This window comes from Centruroides sculpturatus, unplaced genomic scaffold (assembly GCF_000671375.1).
Source record: "Centruroides sculpturatus isolate CEXI.00-Female unplaced genomic scaffold, Cexi_2.0 scaffold581, whole genome shotgun sequence".
In the NCBI taxonomy this organism is placed as follows: Eukaryota; Metazoa; Arthropoda; class Arachnida; order Scorpiones; family Buthidae; genus Centruroides; species Centruroides sculpturatus.
In genome coordinates, this window is record NW_019384797.1 from 369238 (window position 1) to 394885 (window position 25648).

Sequence of the window (25648 nt, forward strand, 5' to 3'; positions counted from 1 at the left end):
TTTTCTTTATCCATTTAGTTTGCATAATTAATAGGTTGCTTTAATATTTTCAAATTATGAAAGAAAGCAAATAAGTGAAAATTCAACAGATAACAGTGTGAAGAGCATTTCAATTAGTAGTATAGGCATTGAAATTATTAAAATTTTACCACTATGTTGACATGACATAATTGTCAGGAAATTTTTGAGCTATTTTCGGGATAATTGACTATCTAGTAACCTTGTAGTCAATGCAAATCACATGTACCAGGAACAATACTGTTAACTTGTACCTTCTCTTGTATTATATCANTAATTTAAAATTTCTGGAAGAAACAAAATCTACCCAGACTTCTGCAACTCCTGCTTATGCAGATGCATTGCTAGTTATACTATCTAGATCTCCATCCAATTCCTCACTTTGTGTTTATGGATTTATAGTTTATATTTGTGACAAATTCCATTTTAAACTCAAATGTTTTATTTGGATTAAATTTGAAAGCGTTTATGAATATTAGAGTAGACCACCTGTTAAAAATTGATTGACAGCAAATTACATGGTCTTACACCATCATTTAGATCTGCTTTAATATGGCTAACGGCATTTAACAAAAATTACCAGTAGTTGGTTTCTTAAGGCGAGACTCATCTGAGGTAAAGAGTGTTCTAAATGATGTTTGCAATTAGATTTTTTTATAATTGACTCGTAAAACTGACAAGTGTAGAATACAAAATTTCTAGGAATACTAAGTTTAATTTTGCAGGCCTACTGCCTAAACAATGCAATGGAATGTTGTGTATCTATAGGCAATGTGAATAAAAATTTTTTGATTCAAAAGAATATACAGGGGGATACAAAACGCTATTGATGGATGTTGGCTTGGTCTGAGAGATGCAATTCAGTACTAGAACAACTAAACTTTATTTTTTTAATACTACATACAGTAAGGTGGTGCTGCTGAAAAAGTTAATATAGGATTACAGTAGGAAATCTTAAAAACTGCTATTTTGGAAGCATTTAAAGCAGGGATAGAGATTAAAATAAGATATGGATAAGATTAAAGCTCTGAATGATGGGTAGCATCCCCAAATATGCAAATAATGTGCAATTCCAGATATCAACAATGAGAATCACTTCAAATATCTATTTTACAGCAACAATGAGGCTACTTTCAAACATGATAGTTTTTTCAAAATCAGAAACCAAGTGATGCACCTGACCAGTGTTGCCATTGCTCATGAATTATCACCATACATGGTGGTTGAATGATTTCAAAAAATAATTTTAAAAGATGATAATTTCAATTTTTAAGCAAAAAGAGTATTACAGTCAACTCCCCCCCATAACACAGTAGATACGTTCCTGTTTTTATGAATCCAGCTTGTAGGAGTCCGGCCAATCACAGCCCGGCACGTATGTAGTTTACTGACTATGGCTGTTTGAAAAGTTTCTTCCATAAAATTAATCGATTCTAGACTAATTTGATTCAACATTTCCAAAATACGTATAATTTTTTGGGAATAATCCATGTAAATTATGCTATAAACAAAAAATTGTAGGATTATTTACCGAGTGTGCACCATTTGACTATGCCGTTGCTTAAGCTTGTTTTCGTTGTGGAGATTGTCATCGAATGATACTCGCGTGCTTCCTGAAAAATTACTTTTTTTTGCGAAAAATTTGCTGAACTTTAGAGACATCATTACTATAAATATAATTTTTATGGACGTTAAATAATAAATGGTTTTTGGTAGGTCTGCTGCTCATTTAAACTCAATGGTTTGTGCAATCCTGACGCGACATGAGTCAGCGATGATGTTTTACCAAATTATAGGAATTTTTTTTAGCATGTTTGTACGAATACTGTTACAATTTTTTCGCCGTGATATAGGAATCCGAACTGTAGGAACCTGTGTTATAGGGGGGTCGACTGTATTTGAAGTTATGGAAAGAAAAGAATGTAGAGTATATGGATTCCTACAAAGTATAATACTCTTAAAAAGAATGTGTTTGGTCATCCTGTTGTAGTTAATGAGAAATCAGATTTTGATTATGAAGAGGAGACCAAAAAACTGCTACCACATCAAAATAGTTTTGAATTTCAATGTATCATTTAAATAATACTGAATTAATGATCACCAAACTTTTAACAAGTTATATTCTTTTGGAAACAAATATATGTTTAGTCATTTAAAACATGGTAACAGTAATGTTAACCTCTAATTTTACAGTCTAATTGAGTTACTGTCCTGGAAATCTGTCATTAGGCAAGTATCTGATTTTTCATAAGTTTGATTATATAAATTAAAATTTATTCCCAGAAACTTGTACTGTGCAGTTTGAACTGTGTTATGCTATACTAATGACTAACAAAAAAGAAAATTTGCAAATCATACTGGCCGTTCATTTGCATATATAATTCAACTGAATAAGAGCTAAATTTTCTAGTTGCATATTTAAAGTAACTAAAATAATGCTGTAAATTTTTGTAAATGCTGTGTTGAAATGTATCAAAATTTACCAATAACAGTTTTAAGTTGCAAGATGCTCTAGACCAGTGTTTCTCAAAGTGGGCGATAACGCCCCCTTGTGGGCGCTGGAGGCTTTCAGGGGGGCAGTAGAAAGCTCAAAGAGAATTGGGGGGCATTAAGGAAATATAGAGGGGCGACGGCAGACAAATTCTATATATAAAAATTTGACGGAATATATATAAAATGTTGACATTTTATATATTTTTTATTGAAGGTCACAACTTGAATATTTCTAACACATTGACTTTTATTTTAGCTCAGCGTTTCTCAAAGTAAGCAATAACGCCCCCTTCTGGCGCGATGAATAGATCTATGATAGAGGCAGGGTATTGAACGGTGACCAAAGGTAAAATTGGGGCTGATAAGAGGAAACATTGTGTTTAATGGTTTTCAGATGATGAGAACAATGTACAGTAAGGGCACAAAGTGTGAGATTCATATAAAAGTTTTCCTAAGAATATTTCCAATCCTTTTCTCACACAAGAGAAAATGGGTTAGGGGGCGTTGGGTATAACTTTATGGAACAAAGGGGGCGGTGGATCGAAAAAGTTTGAGAATCACTGCTCTAGACAAATATAGACTTGTGAGAAATCTTTTATATAGTCATGTTTTTGTTAGTGCACTAGTGAATGGCTTAGTGCACTAAGCCATTCTTGTTGGTAACTCTAAAATTGATGTGCCTTCAGGTTAATGTCATCTTGAGAGATCAATCTCACTGATGAACACAGCACCACTTTTCAATTCAGTGCAGTTTAGAGCAAGTGGAGCGCACTAGCTCACACTAGTGTTCCATCCTAAATGTGACTTAGGTAAATTTTATATCATACAATGATACTGTAATGTTTGTAACGAGAGATACTTAATTCTGTGAGCAAAAAGGTACCAAAAAAAAAAACACTTATTATTATTCACAGCATGAAGTATTTTAATTTTCTCCGAACAGGTTCTTTACATCAGATCCCAACTTTATAACTTTATAAATTTTATGTACATAGGCGTTAAATACATAACTTTTGCACGCACGACAATCAAATGCGGGCTGGATTAACTTATAACTATCTTACAGTTAAGGAAGATGGATAAAATAGAAGGAATAGGAAAGGATAAGGGAAGGAATAGAAATACCCAGGGTTTTCGTAGCTATGTGCCCTTGGGTAGGACATAACTTTGGATCTCCCTTTTATTCACGACCCTTTTCTTGTCGTAGGTCTTTCATCTCTTTCTGGCTTCTTTGTTTTTTCTCAAGGTTTTCTGTCCGTAGTCTATTCTCTTCGATCCCTCGGTGCCTCGCAGTTCTTGATCATCCTTCTTGAGATCTTTTCTCTGCCTACCTTTTTGGGATTCTCACCCAGACTCGCTCCTCTGTCCGTTTGGACACAGTGCCCCACTCCCTCTTTTGTTCTACTTATTTTTGTGGAAACAGTAATCCTACCTAAGGGCAAAAGGAGTAGACAAAGTTTTAGAAGGAATTTAGAACAAAGAAACAGGAAAGAAGGTTAAGATTAATTCAAATTAAATATACAAATTTACAATATCATGGCCGACGGCCACAATACAATTTTTGAAATTGTAATGGATCAATGCTAGTGCTAGATCAAGATTGAGTATTAGTGAGCATATGTTCATGTGTATCAGTACTCTAAAATTCTGAGATCCTACTTTTCCTATTTACTACTGAAATTTATTTTTGTCAGAATAACAGGACTCATGAAATTTCAAACAAATCTATGATGATAAATAGCATCATTTTTGTTTTGTTTATTTAATTTGATCAGTTTGTCTCACAAATTTTAGTAACAATAGTTAGTTTCCAAATGAAACGATCCCTTAAAATCTAACAAGTACTGTACTTTCACAGTTAAAGTGAATTCATATTCAAATTTGGGTGTCTGTCTCAAGTTAGACATGTAGCAAAATGAATGAATTGTGTATGTCATGGTATAAACTTAACATGTTCAGCAATTAGTGTCGCTGAACATATATTAAGAACATCACATGGTATGAAATGTTGCTGTCCACACAGTTAACATTAATAGTAAAATAAAGTAGTTTTCTAACAATGTTTATTAACTAGAAGTCTTATACATGTTCAAAATGTAGACTTTATTTGGTTTTTTCACAGAGTATAATTTAAAATAAGCATAAATTCTAAACTGATGATAATTCCATTTCTAAATTAAAATATTTTATTTTGCTTGTGCTATTGTATTGATTAGCATTGGCCAGTTTGTTTGTTCATCACAAACAATATTGAACTAGCTGAACAAATTTAAATAAAACTTGATGTAGGATTTATATGATGAAAAGTAGTAATGTCTTAGATTTATATTAGATGATTGATAATTTTTTAGTTTCTCTTATTTTAAATATATTTAAAATGTAGGCTATAGATGCAAGATATTGGAAAGACATTTAAAAGTTCGTAATTCAATGCTTGAGTGGAAGCTTACTGATGCATTTTATCAGTAGGTATGTTGACATGAGAGTTACAAGACATACTTAAGATCAACTTTTATTCACTTGTCTATGAATTACAAAATAATTAATATGAATATTATTTATTTATATAATAAACTTAAAGTACATAAAATGTATTTCTCATCATAGTTTTGATACATTTATTTAGTGAAGGAGAACAAATTTTTTATAAAACAGAAATTGAAGTCTGTTACAAAGCAAGATAGAAATAATTAAAAGTAAATTGGAAATTTCTTTTTTGTAACAATTGTGTTGTAAATAAATGTGTAATTAGTGATGCAATTTTATACTTTCTAAGTTAAGAAAAACAATAATTTATATAAATTAAATTGAAAGTTTCTTTAAATCTTTAGGAATAGGAAATTAGTTAATTTTCTAAATTGATGATGCTGGTATTTTCATTGATAAACATTAAGCTTTAATATGTTTTAGTAATGTAGGACATGTCAATGAACTTGTATATCCATTGCAATAATTTTTCTTTTGTATGTTGTAAAAATGTATTTACATGTAATGAATTAATAAAAAGTTTTGCATAATAAATTTTAATTTGAAAACATATTTAATTATATATTGTGAAGAAATGGCTTGCAAATATTCTAGCTTCCTTACTGTTACTGTTTATTAGAATATTTTCTGTATATTTTGTTTTGTTTAATTTCTATAAAGCAAAAGGTAAATGATAAGGAAAGGCATCAAATGTGTTTCCATTCTCATAAGAGCATGCCAGCTTGTTTACTTTTGAGCCAACCAGTGGTAGAGTGGATAAAACTGGATTCTCTGCATCAAGTTGGCCTGAATAAATAGAAAAATATTTTATTACATTTAAAGTAAAACAGAATGAATGTTCTTATGTTAATATATATTCAATGTTTGGTCATTTAATAATAAAGAAAATTGAATTCTAGTAAAGCTAAACATTTTCTATGTGGTTAAAAATATTATTCGTCAGAAATTTTTTGCTCTGCATAGATATAGTGAGCAATTATATTGCCAGTTATTTTGTTTTAAATAAATTTTACTTGTCATTATTTTAACTAAAATTTTACATTCATTGTGTAGTCTTTCAGTAAGCATTCCCACAGATTAAAATGTGTGTGTTCATTAAATGACTGTTGATTTTCTGTTTACTATCTTTGCCATTCATAAGAGGAATTTCCTTGTGAATGGTGAATACAAAATATGGCAGAAAAAATTCTTATTACTTGTTAATTAGTTTCTGACAATTGATAACTCTACAAAATACTTTTATTGATTTAAGAACTTTTTTTGGATAAGTGAAACAAGCAGTTTAAAAACTGAAATGTTTTGTCTGTCTACAGGAGCATCAACTATTTCCAGGTTTGGAGTTGAGGTAAACTCTTGCATTCATTCATTCATTAATTACAAACTAGTTAGTATTAATTTGGGTGCTTTTATTTGGTACTTAAGCATGGCTTTGCTAATCTGTTACATGATGCAGCTGTCTTCTACAATGTTACTGTAGAAGAGCATATTTGGTACAACTGGGAACAATATAACCTATTATTTAGTGTCTGGTCATCTTGATTGAATAACAGTGTATTTGTTTCTAATGTAGTACTGGATCTGTATGAGAGAAATTGGTTGCCTCTTCCTTATTCTTATATATTTGATACCTGATCTTCAATATTATATTAATACTTGAGATCAGAAGAGGAGGGATGTACTTCATACAAAAAATTAATAACTGTCTAATCCATGAAATGGATCTCAAGCAGCTATTAATACAATTAGTCTAGTTTGGATACTTGTTAGTATAATGAAAAGTTAATTGCACTCAATGTACTTCAATTCAATTGATACTTCCTCATCTACGGGTATGCATTTTGAAGATGAACTCTATGTCGGGACTAAGATACATTGCTACGCAATCAAAAACACCTCCCAAGAACAAATATCAGACTATTTTTGAACATCATCACCCCAAGGTATTTATCATCATGCGAATCTCATGTAAACTCTGTCTCTTGTGACCACTTTCGTTCAAAGATTCCTTGAAGTTAAGACCTAACAAACTGTAATGAAATTGTAAATTGTATCATGTTGTCTATGTAATTAAATTGTTATTAGTTGTTAATTTGGTACCCAAGTGATTCACTTCCAGTACGCTGTACCAGATCTCCATCCCAGATCCGATCGCCTGTGCATGCAGCCGCTTGCATGACTGAATCAACATGCCGTCTCAGCTTCCGTGTCAATCGGGACACGGTGGTGTCAGTCCTGACAAGATGCTAAAGAAGGTGCCGACACTCCGGTCACAATTTTAAAAAATAGTTATTGTCATTTGTTTAGCTAGCAAAAGTGAAGATTATTTTTTTTTTATCATGAACTGATCATAAGAATGTCTGCCTGTAATTACTTCTGAAATCAACATTTTGTTGATTCTTAATTTTATAATTTAATAAATGGGATTAAACTATTAAATTTTTAAATCTGAAAATATAAAGTTGTCTGTCTTTCTATAATAATGCTTTTTATGTGTGTAAACAAATACAGCTGGTCAAAACTTTTAAAATTAGGCTTTCTGTCTGTTGAAGGAATGTGGTTAGAGAGTTTACTGACAATTTAAATTTGCTAATTGGTAGGTAATGCTCTTATTTATTTGATTTTAAATTTAGAATTGTTAACGAAGCTCATTAAACATTTTTTTCTGAGAAAAGAAGTTTGAAATGCATTTAATTTTATAGAAAACTCAAACATTTGTCTATATTTGCATTATCAGGAGTTAAGACTGTTTAAGATTAAACTTTGCTATCATCTAAAATCAAAGTGTTTGAATTAAACTTCATTAAACTTCAAAATTTGATTTATTGACATTATTCTCTACTATTCTACTATATTTATTATTATACTTTCTGTATCACGCACAAAATCATAAGCATAATGCTTAGGAAACAAATAATTTATTTTTAACATGTACACATCATTGGGGAAGTACAGAAATATTTGTGTGCTCCCTGGGTTTTTCTGAGGTTGTCTGACCAGACTTATGTAAAACATATATTTCAATCTGTCTGGCAATATGTCTGTCACAGTTCTATCAGATAGATAATGTTTCAATAGAAAAGGACATTCCTCAAATGATGATGATAGGATTTGTGTTTTCTTCCTTTATTTCTGTGGCAGTCATTCATCTTCTTGCATTCAGAATAAAAAAGAATCAAAATTTTGAACTGCAATCAATACAAGAATAAAAGAAAACATAGATCCCACCATTGCCCAAGTGGATAAAACTGCTGAACACTGGTAGTTAGTCATGGATTCATGCCTTGTCAATGGACTGGCTACAAGGAAGTTTTCCAAGTTTTTCTGTACATTTATAACACCTAAATAGGTGCCAGTTTCTCATAGAAAGTCTTCCTATGAGTCATCCTCCCTCAACAGATTGTCCACGTGTTTCATTGTCATATACCAACAAAAGAAAACAAGATAATGAAATTTCTTTCCTTAAGGAAACATTGATCTATTTGTTGGAAAAAAGATGTTTTTGTTTAGATAATTCAGAACATATAGCAATACACTATACAATAATAATGAGTCCAACATGGAAGAATTTTCATTTTGTAAATTGAGTGTAGTCAAGCAAAACAACTAATGCCAATTCTGTTTAACATTTTCAGAGCAAATATGCTCTAATATTTATTAACAAATACAGTTAGCAGAGTCATTTGATGCTTCTTGTATACAAATCACAGATCAGAAAGTTCGATACAAATTAAAGAATTTTCTCTAAGTGGTGAAAGATGAAAAAATTGTTTTTATGGCTTTTGGAGAGAGGCAGGATCCTAGTTAGTTTCAGGCTTGTTCATGAACAGGAGAACACAATAGGAAACTGTTTGTTTTTTTGTGAAATTTAATTGAATAATACTAAATATCTATGTAATAATCTTAGCTTTTTACCCAATTTTAATAAACAATATCTTAAGAAAAGTAAAATAAACGTAAAATATCTTAAACTAAAAATAATTTCAGTTCTAGTATAGTACGTGGGTGCTTCAAAACGTTCATGGAAAAAGTCCATAACTAAAAATTGTTTGGAAGGATTTTGATTTCAATGCACCCAAACATTCTTATACCAATGTACTATAACATGTTCAAACATGAACCTTTAAATGCAGGTAAGAACACAGCGCCGCCAGTTGAAAGCCAAGCGTCATTCAAGCAACATGGAATCCACCAAAATTGAGACCAGAAGAAACAAAGTTCATGGTGAAACTTTGTTGAAAGAATAGGCAAATCGTTGATGCTCTGAAACAAGTTTATGGTGATAACGCTCCAAAGAAGTCAACAATCTACAAATGGATAAGTCGCTGAAAGGTACCAATTTTTTGTCAGCTGAAGATGTAAAAAGAGTGGTTCTGACATTGTTCAGATCACAACACCCTCAGTTCTACTCAGACGAACTTAAAGGCTGGTATCAACATTTGCAGAAGTGTATCGATCATAATGGAGCATATGTTGAAAAATAAACATCATAACTGAAATCTTTTTTTATACTATCCTTTTTCCATGAACTTTTTGAAGCCTCCTCGTACAATAATAAAGAAAAAGGTTAAGACATAGTAATTTAATGTGTAAGAATGATAAGAAATAATAAAAAAAATTGTCAAATTACTAAAAAACAAGCATCAGTCTTTCAATGTAATGATGAAATTTTGAATTCAAAATAAAAATTATCATGTAAAAATTATTTATTGCAGTTTTTTTAAGTTTGTATACAAAGTAAAATAGTGGCCCTGCAGAAGATGACTATTAATCATTGTGAAAATTTCATATTTTCTATTATTAGGCTGCACCAAAATCAATTTCCAGATAATTCATACTCAGTTGACTTGTGAAGAATCTTTTGGATAATTTTTTTTCCCCTGCTTTTCACATATTATTAATATTGTATGATTGTGTTAATTTTAAATTCAGATTAAATAGTATGCTTTAAAGGTTTTCCTAATTATTTGAAAGAATGGCATAACACGTAAAAACTTTCTTACAAGTATTCAAATGCAGTTTTTATAATGACATTTTATTCCTTTTTAGGTACTCAGAGATATGTATAGTATTCTTCAATATGTTGGTGGGCCTCTTGGGGCACTTGTTATCGTTGTGGCGGGTGCGGCAGCAGTTACTGTAACTATTTATTTATCGTCTTGTTTGACAACAGTCAGACCATCTGTTAAATTAGACAGTCAGTCAGAAGTCGCACCAGTAAGTGTAAGTTTCTTTATTTTTATGTTGTTGGCGGTAACAATGATTTTTATGAGTACTTGTTTGTTTATAGAATGATGAAGGTATTAGAGAATCTTTTTTACGCAAGAATAAAAAACACTTAGAATATTTATATGAAGATGCAAAAACATTATTCGAGGCCATGTGTCGTGGTGTGAGAATCTCGGGTAAGTTTTCTTCTTTCCCAAATAACTGTTATGTTATAAATATGACAAAAATTTACTTATTACGAATCTGTTTTACTTGAATCTCACCACAAGACTTGGTGCATTTTTTTAAAATTTTTAATAAGAATAATCTCATAAAATAATTTTAATAAGCACCAAAAAATAATTTTAACACAACTGCTATTGGGTAACTGTAACCCTATATAAAATGTTGATACAGAGAAATATTTTTAAAAATTATTTACTTACCAATATACAGTATTTATTAGCATATAATGATATTTAGCATAATAAAGACTATCCTCAAGTTCTTTAAAAAATTCTTTACTGTCTATTATCTTCAAGTTCTCCACTGGTAAGGTAAATATCCCAATGATCAGTGTAACCTGTATATGTTATTATCTCTATCATTGATAACAAGGCAACCACTTGCTACACATCTCAGAAAATGACCGATTTATCAGAGCATAATAAAGTGTATAGCTCTCCACTACCATGTAACTGTATCATGCATGATACTAGCATCAGTCACCGAGACCCTGTCGCTAGCAATTATGAGTTAATAAAACAATATTAAGTATTTAGTTAAGATACTGAATGTTATCAACATGTGTTGTAATCATAATAAATCCATTCAAAGAAAATAATGAATATTCATACAGACAACTTTACAGTTATTGGAATCAAGCATATTTGAATTTGTGCTGTACACAATAATTAATAATGAAATTCCTTTAACAAATGCTCATAATTAGTGCAAATTGTTCAAAATATGCTTTGTATGTTTTTTCTAAAATAATAATAACCATTGATGTTTTGAAATGGAATATGAATTGTACCATTTGCTCTAAGTTTATTTCAGAAAATAACTGATAGATCGTAATTTGATTTTTTTTCTTTAAACTGCAGTATATCTTGTCCATTTAAATGACCACCTTTTTACAATTTGTGCTTTTGCAGTCTTGCAAGTTTATTTTTATAATAAAATATTCAATTTTTCCTAAAAAACAATGTTGTCAAGGTCATTCTACTATCCATTTGCTTGGAAATGTTTAAAAATTTATTAACACTACCACAATTCAATACACTAATTGGAAAATCAAATAGAATTGACATAATTGAATGACATTCCTGCTCTACATCAATCTTATCTTATAGATATTCTAATTTATTTATTAATTTAATTCTAGTCATATTAATTACAAGATGGTAGCATTATTTATCTTTAGCACCAAATTATTTAATAAACAGTTTTATTTCATAAAAGTGGGCATTAATTTCTGATTGTCCAATTGGTATGTTGAATTGTGGTAGTGTTATACAGTATAAGCATTATCATAATTTTTAAGAGTAATTTGCAAGAGTTTCAGTATTTCAATAAGCATTCAATGCTGCTAACAAATATGCTGGATGTCTGAAAAGTTACTGTGCAGTGAGAAATTTGTAATGACATTAAAGTTATATGTATGATGTTGTATGTCCTGCACTTTGCAGTATTTCTGGGGTTCACTGAAGGACAGGTGTATGAGAAAATTTGCACATGCTGGAGGAGCTGAAGACTGCAATTACCCAACACGTTGAAAAGATCGCTCCCACCATCCTATAGAATACATTCAATAATATGTGCATTGTGTGCAGATATGTCTTCATGCCTCGGGGGATATTTCTGGTATTTTCTGTAGGAGAAACTGCAATATTGTATATAAGAGTTCAATTTTTTTCTTTTAAGCTTTTTGACTGCACAATAACTTTTTGGACATCCTGAAGGGGTGATAAATTTTCATAAGATAATAAATTGGTTATTAAAGAAATTAGAATTATCATCATTATTACAAAGTTCTAGTTGAACTGATGAATGTATGTAAAGTCATTGGGAGTTTGTGATCTTGATGTCTGTGGCAAGAATCAATAGTTCACAGCTGGATCAAAATTTGCCAGGAGACCCATAATTCTTCAACTTTTTATTTTGATGTGTATTTCCTGTTAATCCTGTTCTATTCTTGATTGCAAGAAACATTTTTCATATTTTGTGCTTTTTAATACTTTACAAATAATAACTTTGGCATTGGTGCTATACGTGAAGTTTAAATATGTTAATGAGTATTTTTGTGTAATGTTATGAAATAATCTGAAAAAGTTGCACTTAATTTAGTTTTAACAAATATTTGTACAAAAATAGCAATTGTCAAAATTCATTTCTGTGTAAAAGAATTTTATCATTGTCAGATGGCTGAGAGAGTAAGGACAATTTCATACTATGACTAACTACTAGTAAAAGCATTTGCATTGAGTATGCTTATATTAATTAATTAATTAAATTAATGACTGATTTTTTATTACCAATCAGAATGAGTATTACAAATTAAAACACTGGCTAATTATTGAATTTTTTGTAGTTTTTTTTTAAAAATGCCTTCTAATCTGCCAGACTAATATCATAAATTTGTATATATTATATTACTTCATTTATTAATAATTCCAAAAAATCTTCATAAATCCAAAATCTGATTAACTGTATCTTCAAAGCTCTGTGACTCGACTACAAATACTTCATTTTTTAAATCTGTCTGATTGGAACTAGTGGTTGGTTGTCCTACTGCTATTGTCATGGCAACATGACTCTGAATTGATTGTCAGTCATAATGTGCCAATTGCCTAATGATTTTGATCTGCCTCTGATAGGTCCATATTCAAATCTGAATGCTGTATCTTTGGAAATATTTGTGAGTTGTTTGACCTAGAAATATGTCCTGTGCTCCTTCGTATGGTTAAACTGGGGATGAGTATTTTGGGAAAAGGTTAGTCCCTATGGCAGTGTTTTCAGCTTTTTTTCTAATAGTGATACCCCAATTTAATAACTTTTCTTGTGGCACCTTTACTACTTTATCAATAGTTATTGCACTTTTTATACATTTAGTAATATTTGTAAGTGTTATAGCACTGTTTGGCACTATATTTCAATGCAGTTCTGAAGAATTGTTACAGCATCCTGGTTGGAAGCCACTGGCTTGTGGAATAGATAGGGTTAAATAAGTTTTCTGTGTAGGAGCTCAACTTGCCGCTTTAAATTAGCGATTTATTATGTGCAGAATGTTTCTCTTAATGAAATGTTTGTTCTAGGTGACGGAAGGTGTTTGGGTTGGAGACCATCCAAAGATCACGGATATCATTGGCTAACCTATAATGAAGTAAAGTAGTAATTTGTCTAATAAAAATAATTAATGTTTAATAAATATTAGTATACAATATCTAAAATGATTATATTTATTTAATTAGGAAAAATGTAGTATATATTAAAGTTCTGTAATATTTAATATAAGGTGCATTAAAATTATGAAGTTGATTTATTAGTTTTATTTTTATTGATTTATTTAGGTAATGAACAGGATAAAAAATTTCAGTTCAGGTTTAATTCACATTGGTGTGAAGGCTGGAACTTCTACGTATGTTGGTATTTATTCGCAGAACTGTGCTGAGGTAAGCTGTAGAAAGTTATAACAATTATCTTCAAGACTATATATTCTAAATAATTTGATAAATTGATTAAATTACTTCACATGTGACAATTTGAAAAAATTTACCATATAACTTTTGAATTTTCTTGAATTCTTGAATTAACTCCTGAAGATAAGTATCTAAGTTTTTGTATTGGCAATATTAAGATATTGTAGACTTCTAAAGTGCAGTATGCCTACCTCTGGTGGTACACGTAGATATATCAGATTGTATGAGGAATGTATGCTCATAGTAGCATACAAAGTATAAAATCATGTACAGCACAATAGACTGACAGTTAGCTTTTTTTTAATTTAGATTAGACAAATGTATCAATGAAACAGTTTAAGAATTAATTTACAAATTAAGCATTATTAATTCTATCTTCCCTGTGTGCTCTTAAGAGGAGCCCATCATAGGTTTGGCCAGACCAACAATATGGGGTAAACAGGTAGTGAGGAATAAAGCATGATTGACTCTGCCTATGAAAAATTTTTGAGGCATTACTCTGGACTAGTTTCAGAGTAATGCCTTCACTGCCCTGGTCATCAGATTAATCATTTGAATTTTATTATTTCTCAATACAGTTATATCAGCAGTTCGACAGTGGTAGTTGCCAAAAATGTTTGAAAAACCTTGACTTAGATGATATATTATAAGAATATGTATAATAAAAAATAGTTTTATAATATAAATAATAGATGACTGGATAGATGATATGCTGCTCCAAGAGAGCTAGGATTGAGTATTGATCAGTTTCTCAGTTTTTATGGATGGTTTGACCTAGATGCTGTTCCTTCCTACTTGACCAAATTTATATGGATATTGAAAGTACTTCTCAATGCCTTCAATAACTTAACTTGTAAAGTATTTGCTTGTTTTTAAATGATTAACCTTTCTGTGAAGTGAGTAACAATTTTTCTTGTAAGCAAGCAAGTGTTGTACTTTTTACAACACTGAATCTTTATTTTATTTGGTAAATATGCTATGTTTATACGAATTTACATTTGCATTTATTTTTCAAAACTCTTTCTTAATTGTTGCATAATTATAGTCAACATAGTGAATAGATTAAGGAAATAATTTCAGAGATAAGGAAATTGTACACATGTAATGGATATAATACCTAGCACATGGCATATTTATATTTGCAGTTTACGTAAACCTATATTTAGGAATATGTACATGTGAGTTTAATGTTAAAAAATTATGTACAGTAATACCTCGACTTACGCTACCCCGACTTACACGAAACTGGAGTTACGCGATTTTCAAATCTTGTCAATTCGTCTTTTGTTTGAGCGCCATGCAACTCTCCATTACTCACTCTCCCCATACTATTGTTCAGCTTACATGTTTGGACGTGTCGCGCAGAATGGACACACAGCTACAATTTATTTTGTGTTATTTATTTCTGTGTTTGTTATATCTATGGAGACTCGAGAGACTCTATGTGGCGATTTCTTGCAACCGTGAACGAATCAAAAGACGAGATAAGATTAACAAGAACATTTATTAGCTTACATACATCCGACTTGGATTTTACTCAAATTGCGAAATTATACCCCGACTTACGCGAATTTGACTTAAGTGATTATCGCTCGGTCCCACCTATCGCGTAAGTTCTGGGTATTACTGTATATTAAATTGTATGTAAAATACTGTCCTATTTGATGATGATACTCTAGTTCTCTGTCTATTCCTGTAACTTGAACATGAAGGACGATCAGGTTGCAAAATGCAAACACCTACAAAGATCATCATCAGCATCTACTTCACAAACACAAATTGCACAAAATTTGTTTGATTCCATGAAGTTTGCATACTTTACATCAAAAGTATCCATTTCATCACTTTCTTTGTCAGATAATACTTGCTTTAGCACTTCTGGTATTTTATCTGCTTGAAAATATCTATACATTGTTTGTATTCTTTGTAAACACCACACAAAAACAATACAAGGTAGAACTGATATGTAAAAGAACAAGTATATTAATCATCAAAAAAGTTTGAAATGGTATAAATTTATTTTACTTTTTAGTGGGTGATATCAGAGCAAGCTTGCTACTATCATTCTATGGTGGCTGTTCCTTTGTATGACACTTTGGGTCCAAATTCTTGTACGTTTATTATTAATCAAGGTAAGGACACAATAAAAATCATGTTTAAATATGTATTAATTTTTGTATAAATAAACTATTTACAGATTATTTTTTAAATTATTTTTAGCTGAAATAACTATTGTAATTTGTGATAAAGAAGAGAAGGCTAAAACACTTCTGGATGAGATTTCTGAAATTCCCACATTGAAAACAATCATTGTTATGAAGGATATTTCTGATGAAATAAAACAGTTAGCTGAAAAGCATGGAATACAAATTTTATTATTTCAAGATGTAGAAGTAAGTATAAATTAACCAATTCTTTATTAAAACCAATAGTCTCGCAAAAACAATGCTGATAATAGGACAATTCTAATCAGTTTAGCAATAAATACAATTAGAAAACACATTTTGTTTTCTAATTGTACAACAAACAATTAGAAAAACATTATGTTATTCCATTAACATAAATATTAAACACTAGTTTAAACTAATTTAACTTCACATATTTACTATTTTGACATACAGTTGATCCCCCCTATTATTCCGTTTTATATGAATTCCATGTTGTACGAGTCACTTAGATTTCACAAATACATGTGCCGGGCTGTGAACAGCTCACGTATTTGTAAAATCTAAGTGACTCGTACAACATGGAATTCATATAAAATGAAATAATCAACAGTGTTATAGGGGGGTCGACAATATAGAATTTTCAGTCTGTCTATAAAATTATGTAAATGAAACACTTTTTCTTAAACTTATTGTTAAATAAATCATGAACTGATTTTAAGGAAATTTTACTTGAATTGCAAACTATAGATAATAATTACCAGGATTTTTATTATTGAATTCAGTGTTTTGATACTCACAAAATATGAAGTGATCAAATAAAAAGTTAGCAAGTAGTAGACTTGGCAACTCTGACTCGCTCGTCATGTGCCACTGGTTTATGTAGTCTGGTATTATCCCTTAAGTCTGTAGTAAAAAATGTTAGTGTTTATTAGGTTTAATAGTGATAATCATGACCAATTCATGGTGTTGCTGTACTTTTCACAAATGTAACACACAATCACAGATTATATGTTTATTATTCTCAATGTAAATATGTAAGTGAAACTGTTTATTTGTAAAAAAAAATGTAAGATTTATTTTGAGTATTAGTTAAATTTTTGAATTGTCAAATAAATGATGATAAAAACAACTGCACATATGAGAGAGAGAGAGCTTAATGTTTAATGGGTTTCCTCTGTTTTGAAGGGTTTGGGATTAGATAAAATTTAAGTCCAACATTTTCAACATCAAGAAATTATTTAGAATAAAACTATGTTAGAATGATTTGCTTTAGAATATTTTATAATAATAATAATATTTTATTTTAGGAATCTGGGCGTACTAATCCAAAGAGTCCAATGGTAAAGAATTTTTAACGATTTTGTTATTTATACGAGTATATCTATAAAGCTTTATAGTTATTGTGTAAATATTTTAAAACAGAAACCATCGCCCAAAGATTTGGCAGTTGTATGTTATACAAGCGGCACAACTGGTACTCCCAAAGGTGTCATGCTCACTCATGGGAATATAATTGCAAATGTTTCATCTGTAATGAGTCAACTGGTAAGTCATTTACAATTTTTGTGTTTTGTTTAAAGAGCACATAATTTACTTATTTTTTATACAGGGAAATATAGCACCAACTAAAAATGATGTCATGATTTCATTTCTACCCTTGGCTCACATGTTAGAACGTTGCTGTCAGGTAAATATGTTTGTCATATTTAATGTTTGAATGAAATTACCTTTAAAAAAAATGTTTCATTAAAGGTTGCTCTTTACATGACTGGTGGATCAGTAGGATTTTATCAAGGAGACATTAAGATATTAGTGGAGGATATGAGAAGTTTGAGGCCTACTTTATCTCCTTGTGTACCTCGGCTATTAAACAGAATATATGATAAGGTATTTAGAAAAAATTTAGTTTATTATACTAGATTAGTATTATAATAATAATATAATAAGGTGTGTCCCATAAATATAAAGGCGCAACTTGTTATGCAAATAAAAGCTAAACTAATTATCATATAACAAAACTATTTTAATTTTGAGGTAGTTACAACTTACAAATAAACATACTAAAAAATTTGTAATTATATTGTTTAACAACTTAACAATAAATTAATTTAAATCAAAATCACATTTCTTGCTGTCCCAAAAATATAAAGGCATAATACAAAATCACTAGAAGAGTCGATAGTATCGTTACAAAACTTTAATATAAACAAGTAATAANTATATTGTTTAACAACTTAACAATAAATTAATTTAAATCAAAATCACATTTCTTGCTGTCCCAAAAATATAAAGGCATAATACAAAATCACTAGAAGAGTCGATAGTATCGTTACAAAACTTTAATATAAACAAGTAATAACAAATACACTTCCCCTTTTTCTTTATATCCTTGTAGATACAGTCTGACATCAATTGTATAAGTTTTTGAAGGATTATTATAGTTATTTTTTTCCACTGAATATTACTTGCATGTTTTAACTCATCTACACTGTTATGTTGTCACCCATTAGCATATACAGCTCTAGCTAAGATTCCCTAGAGGTTTTTCCATTGGATTCAAACTGGGTAATGAGCTGACCAATCAATAACTGGGACTCCATTACTTAAAAACCAGCCATAAGTTGATTTAGCTGTGTGAATTTTGTTGGAAAAACCAATGATTTCCAACATTTACATCAGCAATTACATTAGCCCAAAGCAAAAGATAACTTTCTAACATGTCTTGATAATGATTTGCATTCATTCAGCCAATGAGGAATGCAATATTTGTTTTGCCAAACAAACTAAACCCTATACCATCACTGACCCTCCCCCTTGCTGCCATTTTGAAAATATTTCTTCCTCGCTCCTCAAATCATGCCAATAACAAGTGCAACCATCTGTTACATTGAAATTAAACTTCTCATTACTCCAGATGATGTGCTTTTATGTGGCTGTCAATCCTATTTTCTCCCATGCCCACTGCAAGTGCTTTTGCTCATAGAAAGGGTTAGTGATGGTGCAGGCTTTCTCTTCTTAGGTGAGATGATGACGTGTACTAACAATTCTTCTAATCATAGATTTAGATACATTAAACTCCAGTTTTGATGCTAGTTTTTGTAAAGATGTTTAGTTGCTTTTGATTTCTCTCAAAATACTACATTTTCCTCTATTTGTAAGCTTTGAAGGTCGACCTGTTGATTTCTTTTGTCTGTATTTGTCTCTAAGCTTTATGAAATTGTCAATTACAGTTGGAGAATGATTAATATTTTTTGTAATTGCTTTTACTGAGTAATTTTTATCTCTTAAAGCAGAAATCTTGCCCTTTTAAACATCTGTTAAGGGTTTTTCATGTCCCATGATGAAAAACAATTCATTTACATCAATATGTAACATAAATAAACATTTTAAATATGTGGTAGTTATACTGTAGTACCGTATGACCTCTATTGTTAGAAAGTTGAATCTGCCTTTATATTTTTACAGCAAGAAACATGATTTTGATTTAAATTAATTTATTGTTAAGTTGTTACTAAATAATCATGTAATTATATTGTTTATGTTTATTTGTAAGTTGTAACTACCTCAAAATTAAATTAGTTTTGTTATATGATGATTAGTTTAGCTTTTATTTACATAACAAGTTGTGCCTTTATAGTTATGGGACACACCTTATATACAGCAGAGCGTTGTTTATCCAAAAGCCGATCAACCAAAAGCATTCCAGTCGGACTGTGTCGTGCTGAATCAAATGTTTTTGATACTAATTAAAATGCCTCAGTGTCCTTGACTTACTATAATATATAAATTTTCATCTACAAGTACGTATTTTCTAATATCAGGACTTATTATACTGGCTTTACAGATAATGCTACAGAGTTTTACAGAAAACAGTTTTTTGTTTAATTTAATATACCTGATATTAGAAAATACATACTTGTAGATGAAAATTTATATATTATAGTTTTTGATACTAGATTAACTTCCAAAATATAATTTTTTTGTTTTTATATTTTTCAATATATTTATTTTGTTTGTACAAAATAAAGAAATAATTTTTATGATACAATAGCTACGATTATTATTTTAAGAAATTTACGTTAGGCTTAACATCAACGAAAATTCAACGCAAAGCGACATGCAACAGAGAAGAATTTCAACATGGGATAGGTTAATGTATTCTTTTGTACATAATCGGTTATCCGACAACCCCAGTCCCCAATTGATTCGGATAAACAGCGCTCTACTGTACTCCTCAAAAGTGAAATTGTAGCATTATGAAGGAATACATGTAGCCACATGAAAATTTCAGGACCGGTAGAGGTGACATAAATATGTAAATGATTAAGTTCATATTTCGTGGAATGTGGTACCCAAGTTTTGAGCTAAAAATACCAGCAGTTGGCTTGGGGTCATAAATGCTATCAGTGACTGTTTGCAGCAGCTGAACTTTTGAAGAAGTGTAGAAAATGCCTTGGAGATGACAGTGGGCTGAATACCATCAGTTAATGGCTGGGGAACAAGAACATATCTTGAAGCTGAGCGACCTCAGTTTGTTGATGCATGCAGTTGCCACGCATGTTGGGCACAACCTGACTACCATCCAGCAATGGGTGACATGATGGACAAAGGAATATCTGCAAACACACCAAAGAGGAAGGGGATTGCATCAGCACACAATGGTGTGCATGGACTGGCAGATTTGCTGAATGGCCCATTGGGATTTGCCATGGCATGTGACATCCAAAGCCACTTGTAGTCCATCTATGTCCATTCAAACCATTCACAACAGGGGTGCCATTAACCACTTGACAGAGGACTGCAAGCCTGGCATAGTGTTGTCAGCATCGCAACTGGACCATTGAATGGCATCAGGTACTGTTTACGGATGAATCCTGCTTCTGTCTGTGGAGGAATGACAAATGTGGCTGTATCCCACGGAATGCTTTGTGCCAGCCCTTTTTGCTGAGCTTCACACTATGTCCCCACTGGGCATCATGGTTTGGGGAAGCATCATGTTCAATCATTAGACAGTCCTGGTGCACATTTCTGACACACTGACAGCAGACCAGTATGTCAAGTGAATTATGTGTGGTTTGGCCACTGGTGCAGGTTGCATCCGAAATGGTGTTTCAGCAAGACATTGCCCAATTGCATGTTGCATGGTGAACTCTCACCAGCCTGAATAGAATTGACATCCTTTTTTGACTGGCAGTCTCACCAGTTCTCTCTCCTATCAAACACCTGTGGACCTCATCCTACATAAGGTGCTCTGGGGACCACCTTCACGTACCATAGACAATATGCATGCCACAGTAGATGCAGCTTGGCAAGGGATACCTCAGGCAACCATTAATTGCCTCACTGATAATATGCCTAACCTTATAGTGGCATGTATAACTGCCATATTTCTCATTGAATAAACAGATGTCTGTTGCATATCTTTGTTTGTCCTTTTAATCATTTGCTTATATTTATCATCTCTACTGGTCCTGTGGCTACACACATTCCTTTGTGGTGTTGTGCTTTTACTTTGAGGAGTGTAGGATATAAATTATTATTTCATAATAATTCAATTAAAATTTTTAGAATTATGAATTAAGTAATATATTTATAAATATAAATTTTAAATATTAGTGAAAATTAATTTTGCTTATAAATAAATAATAAAATAATTTTTTAATATTTTTTGTTTTTAGGTTCAGTCAAACGTTAGTGGAAGCAAATGGAAACAATGGCTGTTAGAAAAAGCATTTAATAGTAAAAAAGCTGATCTAGACAGGTAATTACATAAATTTTATGTTCAGGAATTTTGTATAATTTAGCCCTTGTATGCAAACACCTTTCTGTAAATGTGTTGGAATGAATCAGAAGTGCATAACCTGGAAATTATGAAAAAATTCAGAAGGTTTGAGAACAGAGTTGCTTATTTAAAGGATCTAGATTTGAAGAATTGTACAGTAATACCCCGAACTTACGCGATAGGTGGGACCGAGCAGTAACTGTGTAAGTCAGGGTATAATTTCACATATAAATACATACAGATAATTTTTAATTGGGGCCGGAGACTAAAGAAAACAATAATTTAGAAAAAAATGTTTAATAAAATCTTAGATAATACATATGTATAACAAATTAGGCCTATATTATTTTACAATTTTTCACATTTACTTGATTATTACGCCATAATTTTAACATTGTTTCCATCTCAATGATAATACTGTGACGTTTACGAATGATGCTTGAATTTAAAGATTGAGCATTTTTCACAGCTTCGAGAATTTCTTTGCCTTTTATAATTGTTCTGACCGACAATTCTGGTAGATCAAACTTCTTTGCCAATTCACAAATTTTCATTTTTGTATTGAAGTCTTTAATATCGAAGTCAAACGAGTTAAATGCGTTAGTAACAAATCGTTTGAAAAGTCTAACAAAATAGGAATAACGATGACGTCATTCTCATTTAACTCGTTCGACTTTACGAACATACCCAATGTTAACTTTACATTCCAAAGATAAAAGTTTTTCTTTTCTTGTTTGATGCAGAAGAATTAGTTCTACTTCATTTTGATGACATAGTAGTCTCTCTCAAGTCTCTGTAGGTATAACAAATACAGAAATAAATAACACAAAATAAATTGTAGCTATGTGTCGATTCCGCACGACACATCCGAACATGTCAGCTGAACAATAGTGTGGGGAGAGTGAGTAATCAAGGGTTGCGTGGTGCTCAAACAAAAGATGAATTGACGAGATTTGAAAATCATGTAACTCTGGGTTCGTGTAAGTCGAGGTATTACTGTATATGATAGCATCCAAATTTAGGGATTGTGAGCAGGAGAATTCACTCTCTCTGAAATAGATGAAACATATTGTAATGCTTGCTCCAGAAGTAACTCATGAAGAAGTGTAATGAGGACAAAGTGCATTGAATTCTTTACAATACAAAGAAAAATTACAGTTTAACACAAAAGTTTTCAAAGAACTGAAGTTCCACACTTTCTTGGCATTTGACATTCTATTCATGAGATATTTGAGCAGACCTCTCTTTTTGATTCCAAATACAGATATAGATAACACACTAAAAGTTTTTCTTTTGGAATCAACTTCATAAAATTCTTTTTGAAATATGACAGACATACTAATATATAATTATTTCTATAATTTCATACTTCACATTTGTTTGTTGTATTGCTCTCATTTTGGTAAATTTGTCTTCCTTTTGTAATTTTATTGCAAACATCTGAAAATTCTTACATAGCCGTGATTTTAAATAAATTTTATCAAACATAGATTATAAATATTGCATGTATTATTAAAGAGAACAATATACTTACTCTTAATGTTGTATTATTTTTACAGTTAAATTATTGATTATTTAATATTTCAGGTTTGTAATTCGTCACAGTACATTTTGGGACTGGTTCGTTTTCAAGCAGGTTCGAGCGGGCATGGGCGGCCGATTACGTCTGATGGTTGTTGGGTCAGCTTCTCTTTCAGGCAGCGTCTTGACATTTATCCGTTGTGCTTTAGGATGCGTGGTAAGATCTGTGTTATTATTTACCATATTTACTTGAATTTAACATGAACTTTTTCAGGTTTTAGTAACTCTGAAAATAGTGTGCATCTCAGATTTGATGTAATATGTCATCATTAGCTCTACCTCTAAAATGCCATGCATATTATTTCTGTCAATAATTTTATTGCATTATTTTTAATGATTTTATAACATCAATATTCATAATAATAATTATTATTTAAGATGTCAATTTAGCTTGATTTCATTAGTCTAACTTATTACAGCAGCATCATAAGTGCAGTCTGTCTATGAAAAAAATTGACTTGAGAGTAATGTCACGCTTGGTATCACTTCAGTTAAATCAATCCGCACATTCCCTAATGGTGTCAACACTTAATATGTTAGGTAGTATGTGAATTTTATTACTTTCCCAGCTCTGTTATATAAAACAGGGAAAGTATGGCAATTGGTCAAAAAATGACACCCTCTGAGATCTCAAGGTTCTGAGTCCAAAAATGTATTTTTACATTTTTGGACTCAGAACCTTGAGATGTTGAGAAATGCAAAAAATTTTGGTGTTTTTTTTCTCTATATGCAGAAATATTAGTGTGTGGGGGAGACAATTTTGTTCATCCTCTTCGAAGCTTAATAACTCATGTGTTTTTTGACGAAATTTCTTAAATTTTGCAGTAAGGTTTTGTGTATTAGGGGATTGATGCTGTTAAAATGTGGTGGTTAAAGGTTGACAGGGTGGGGAGATAGAGGAATCGTATGTCATATATCCAGTAGGGTCAAACTTAATGACAATTTTATTTGTTGTTAGCATTTACAATTTTTTATAAAACCCATTTCTACATTCAAAATTAAGCTTTTTATATTCTTAATTATTATAAAATGGTAAAAAGTTTTTCAATAAAATATCATAATAGATGGCACCATCAAAATTTCAAATGTTTCAAATCAACTCATTGCTGGATTTTATTCTCTCACTAGATGGGCAGAATGACTTTTCCATTAATTATGTTAATTTTTTATAGCATGTGGTAACTGTAAAAGAATGCATTTAACAATCATAGCAAACTTCATATTCCAGTACCCAATATGAAGCTTTTATAATACTGTTTTTAATGTGGTGACATGTCTAACAAATGTAGAAGAAACTGGAAGTCATTTGCCACAACTATGTGACCAATGGCTGATTCTCATTGGTTAATATCAAAATTGATTCTCTCCATAGACAAACTATAGTTGGATGAAAATCACAGAAAATGTTATGCAGATCTCTTTAAAGAAATGTTACATTTTCAGTGCTGTAAATGGCGTCTAGGATGATTGCATGTGGGAAGACTTGAACATCAAATAGAGTTGATTTAGAATAGTCTGACATAGAAAGTGAAGAGATTTTCAACTTTGATACTATGGAAGACAATGATATATAACTTACTTAACTGTACAATAAATACTGAACAAATTTTTGTCAATGGAGCTGATTCTGTTGACATAATTTATCTTTTTTCTATTTTTTCAAAATAAATCCTTGGGTGAGCATGTAAAATTTAAGGTGCATCTTAGATTTGATGGCATTTTACATTCAAGTAAATGCAGTAAACAGATCAAATTTGATATTATGATAACTTCAATAATATACATTGTAATCCTTAATATATGTTCAACAGTTATAACTGTGTAATAGATTAAATTCAATAAGGTGTAAAAAGTGGCTTAAAAAGTATCTTTTTTATTCATAATTTTTAATCCAAAATGGCCATGGCTATTCATTTTATCTGTGGTAGCATTGGTCTGGATGATAAGTGTTTTGTCATTAGTATGCTTTTTATTTCAAATAATTATAATTTAGATTTATACTGGAAACTTGTCTTCAAAAAATAGCTTTAGAAATCAATAATAGATTTTTTATTTTAGGTAATAGAAGGCTATGGACAAACAGAATGTGTAGCACCCTGTACTTTAACAATCCCAGGAGATCCAGATGTTGGTATGTTGATTTATCGTTTTATTTTATCCTAAAAGAATAAGTGGTTATAAAGTCTTTAAAACATTGAATGATTGATTAAACT

At 30.9% G+C, this 25648-nt stretch overlaps 1 protein-coding gene across 4 annotated transcripts in view; it reads left to right on the top strand.

The window, feature by feature from the left end:
* Positions 1-25648, top strand: part of LOC111629429 (long-chain-fatty-acid--CoA ligase 5-like) — a 58690-nt gene that overhangs the window by 18694 nt on the left and 14348 nt on the right. For 3 of the 4 annotated variants that reach the window (XM_023373329.1, XM_023373326.1, XM_023373328.1), the window contains exons 2-14: positions 10045-10218; positions 10286-10400; positions 13521-13588; positions 13776-13877; positions 15937-16036; positions 16125-16297; positions 17380-17412; positions 17495-17617; positions 17682-17759; positions 17825-17959; positions 21751-21833; positions 23442-23592; positions 25494-25566. In XM_023373329.1, the coding sequence (XP_023229097.1) occupies positions 10057-10218; positions 10286-10400; positions 13521-13588; positions 13776-13877; positions 15937-16036; positions 16125-16297; positions 17380-17412; positions 17495-17617; positions 17682-17759; positions 17825-17959; positions 21751-21833; positions 23442-23592; positions 25494-25566 (1396 nt within the window). In that variant the 5' untranslated portion in view covers positions 10045-10056. The remainder of the gene's footprint in view (positions 1-10044; positions 10219-10285; positions 10401-13520; positions 13589-13775; positions 13878-15936; positions 16037-16124; positions 16298-17379; positions 17413-17494; positions 17618-17681; positions 17760-17824; positions 17960-21750; positions 21834-23441; positions 23593-25493; positions 25567-25648) is intronic. The other variant, XM_023373327.1, reaches the window with a different exon arrangement.